At 61.5% G+C, this 3626-nt stretch overlaps 1 protein-coding gene across 1 annotated transcript in view; it reads right to left on the bottom strand.

The window, feature by feature from the left end:
- The window catches only part of FSTL3 (follistatin-like 3 (secreted glycoprotein)), a 33109-nt gene that overhangs the window by 3581 nt on the left and 25902 nt on the right, over positions 1–3626 (bottom strand). The window contains exon 3 of the mRNA XM_011993055.1: positions 2246–2507. Within this exon, the coding sequence (XP_011848445.1) occupies positions 2246–2507 (262 nt within the window). The remainder of the gene's footprint in view (positions 1–2245; positions 2508–3626) is intronic.

Below are 3626 nucleotides of genomic sequence, written 5' to 3'. Positions count from 1 at the left end.
CGGGGTCTCTGCCCGGAATCGGGGTCCGGCAGAGCTACGCAGCCTCGGGCCGCTCCTCCTTGTAGCTGGCTGACGTCTGCCCCCGATGCACGCGCTTTTCTGGGAAGGCCAGAGGGGCCCCAGCTGCGTCAGTCTGGGGTGTTCCGCCCTTGCCAGGCGCGAGTCTGGGGCTGCCGGAATCTTCCCCCAGGAGGCGTCGGGGAGGGCGGGGCTCTGGACACCCCTCCTGGCCTGGGGAGCGATTCCAGGGGAGGGGGCCGCCCACAGCCCTAGGCCTCTGAACCAGGAGTTGCCCCGCAGCCCCACTGCTCAGGCAGGGATACTGAGGTCCTGCTAGGGAAACTCTCTCTGGGGTCCCCGCCCCCGCTTTTCATGTGATGTTCATCGCCACCTAGGCTCATTGCATCCTCCCAAGTCATTTTACAGATGGGGAAACTGAGGCCGGGTCGCAGCTATGAGTGCAGGGGACCCAAGCACCTCAGCTTGAAAGCTGCAGCAGGACCCAGATGACCGATCCCCTTTCTGTTGTCTGTGGGTCTGGTGGGGCCTCTGAACACAGCTGTTGTTTATGTGTCAGCCTCAGTTTCTCTGTGTGTAAAGCGGGGCTGACAGGGGAGCCCCACGTACAAGGCAGTCAGGCACTCCTTAGAGGATGGCCAGCGCCCCCCACGCAGCCCTGCAGGGCATGTGGGCCGCACCTGGGCGGCCCCCGCACAGCGGCTTACAGGCACATCTGGAAATGCTTGGCCAGGATGGCTTTCATACAAGCGAGAACGGAAGGGGGCCTGAGTTCCCGTCCCCAGGGCCAGATGAGGTTGGGGGTGGGGGGTCCTGGGCCGTCTCATGCCCAGGCCAGGCACTTTTTGAAGTCTGTCCTTCTCCCAGAAGCCAGAGGGGGGTCTGGAGGGAGCCAGGGGTATGTGGCAATGAGTTCAGGACCACCCAGCCAGGCTGATCTGGGATTAATCACATCTCAGAGGCCAACAGAGTTCCTCAGCCTGGCCTTCGGGTCTGCACCCCTCAGCTCCAGCCTCCCCCTGGCTCCTCTGACTCACCCCACCCACCAGGACCTAACCTCAAGCCATGTTCTCTTCTGATCCCCTCTCCCATACCAGCTCCATCTGGCAAACTCCTAGACATCCCCTAACACCCCAGCTCTAATGCCCACCTCCTTCAAGTGCCCCAACAAAGGCATGGTGGCTCATGCCTGTAATCCCAGCACTTTGGGAGGCCAAGGCTGGCAGATCACTTGAGGTCAGGAGTTTGAGACCAGCCTGGCCAATGTGATGAAACCCCGTCTCTACCAAAAATATAAAACTTAGCCAGGCGTGGCAGCGCACACCTGTAGTCCCAGCCACTGGGGAGGCTGAGGAAAGAGAATCGCTTGAACCCAGGAGGCCGAGGTTGCAGTGAGCCAAGATTGCACCACTGCACTCCAGCCTGGGTGACAGAGCAATGCTCCGTCTTAAAAAAAAAAACAAAACAAAAAATTCATCCTCCAGTGCGGAGAGTATATCTTAACTCATTCATTCGTTCTCTGCCACCGAAGAGCCCCTAGTTTGATGGGGAAGGCATTGTCTCAGAAGAGGGTCCCGAGTGGCTGGGGGCGGTGGCTCACGCCTGTAATCCAGCACTTTGGGAGGCCGAGGCAGGCGGATCACCTGAGGTCGGGATCAAAAAATTAGCCGGGTGTGGTGGCGCACGCCTATAATCCCAGCTACTAGGGAGGCTGAGGCAGGAGAATCGCTTGAACCTGGAGGGTGGAGGTTGCGGTGAGCCAAGAGTGTGCCATTTCACTCCCGCCTAGGCAACAAGAATGAAACTCCATCTCAAAAACAAAAAAACGAAAAACAGGATCCCGAGGCAAATGCTTGTTAAACATGCAGCTGTAACCCCACCACAGACCCTGGAGTCTGCAGTGAAGGTCCCTGGTGTGGACATTTGGGGTCACAGGCCAGAATGGCAAACCCACCTTCCCAGGAGCTAGGTGTAAGCCAGACATTTATCGAAGAGCCACCCAGGCAGAGAGCTCAGCCCCAGCAAAGGCTCAGCCACGTGGGGAGTCCTCAGGGCCTCTTCCTGAGTCCTAAGCTGCAAGAGACTGAAGCCTGGGAACTGGGAGGTGCCCCCAGTCCCTCTCTGAGACCAGGATCCCCCCTGCAAGCCCTGTGACAGGCTCAGCCCCGCATGTTTTACCCTGGACCACTGTGACTGTTTTTGGCTGGTCCTGAGCTGAGATGCCTGCCCTGCTTCTGGCCTGGGGTCTCACCTTTGCAGGGAAGGCAGTGGACAAGGCCCAAGAAGCCAAGTAGGTTGATCTTGTTCCCCGGGTGAGTGAGGTTGGACCAGGCGGTGTCAATGCTGCCGGAGGCACAGCACTCGGCCCGGGTGACGTCAGTCCGGAGTACCAGGCTGCAGGTGGCCTCCTGGCCCTGCTGGAGCCAACAAACACCACCTGCGGGCCAGGGGACGGGGTGCTCTCCTGGGCCACTCCTGACACCCAGCTTCTATCCCGCCCAGAGATGCATGCAGGTGGTGCTCAGTAGTTACGCACGGGATGATCTACCCCAACCCGGGAAGAGGGGTAGAAAACCACATGGGGTCCCCACCCTGGCTCCGGGTCCCTGCAGATGCCTCCTCCCCTCTAGCTCTATGCCCCCCCCCAACACCCTCACCACCAACCCTCACCCATCCCAGGAGGTCCCCCCTCGTTCCCTCCGAGCCCCCAGGCCGGGGGCTGGCACCCTGCCCAACCCGTCAAACACCACCCAACGCCAGGCACTGGGCATGTCAGGGTCAGTGGGCCCTGGAACCGCTTCTCCCGCCTCTGCCCTCTGTCTAGACAGCACCCGAGGGCGAGGGCACGTGGAGCCCCGCGCCTGGCAGCCCCCCCACCGCCTGGCCCGCCTCTTACTCACTCCAACTTGGGAACATTCCCCTTGCATGAGCTCACTGTCTCCCCAGGGACGTGGCCTTCGGGGAGGGGTCTCTGCTCTCCCTTTGGCGCGGGGCTGGGGTGGGGTGGGGCTGCAGGGATGGGGGGTGGGGAGCCAGAGAGCCCCCAGTTTCTTCCCCTGTCCCTGGGGGCAGGAACGGCCACAGCCCCCTTCCCAGAGCACTCGCTGGTTCACAGACACTGCCAGGGACCAGCTTGGGGAATGCAGCACCTTGGCACCCATCATAGGGGAAACTGAGGCCAGGAGTGGGGCCGTCTCCTGCCTGGCTCCTCCCGGCAAGTCCCAGGTGTGAGTCTCCATGCCTGGTCTACCCAGGACCCGGGGAAGCTCTCAGCCCCAGCTGGAGGGCCTGGCTCCAGACACCCAGCGCTGCCTCTCAGGGCACCAGGACCGACCCAGACGGTCGCGGCTAGAACCCTGGCTTTGCTGCCTACAGTCTGTGTGACCCTGAGCCTCAGTTTCCCCATCTGGAAGACAGAGATGAAGAGAGCTCCGGCACTACTGGGATGGCACGGGTTCAGGGAGGGGAGAGGTAGACACTAAGCGCTCAATAAATGTCAGCGGTCATTGTGATTAGGAACCTCTACTCTGCTGACCTCCTGGTGACCCCCCTTCAGACCCTCCCGGCTCCAGCTTGCGCCGGACACCGCCCTCGCCCCCACCGCCGCC

Source organism: Mandrillus leucophaeus, unplaced genomic scaffold, assembly GCF_000951045.1.
Source record: "Mandrillus leucophaeus isolate KB7577 unplaced genomic scaffold, Mleu.le_1.0 Scaffold423, whole genome shotgun sequence".
Taxonomy (NCBI): domain Eukaryota; kingdom Metazoa; phylum Chordata; class Mammalia; order Primates; family Cercopithecidae; genus Mandrillus; species Mandrillus leucophaeus.
Note: the sequence above shows the minus strand (reverse complement) of the source record. Positions and strands in the feature narration are given on the sequence as shown.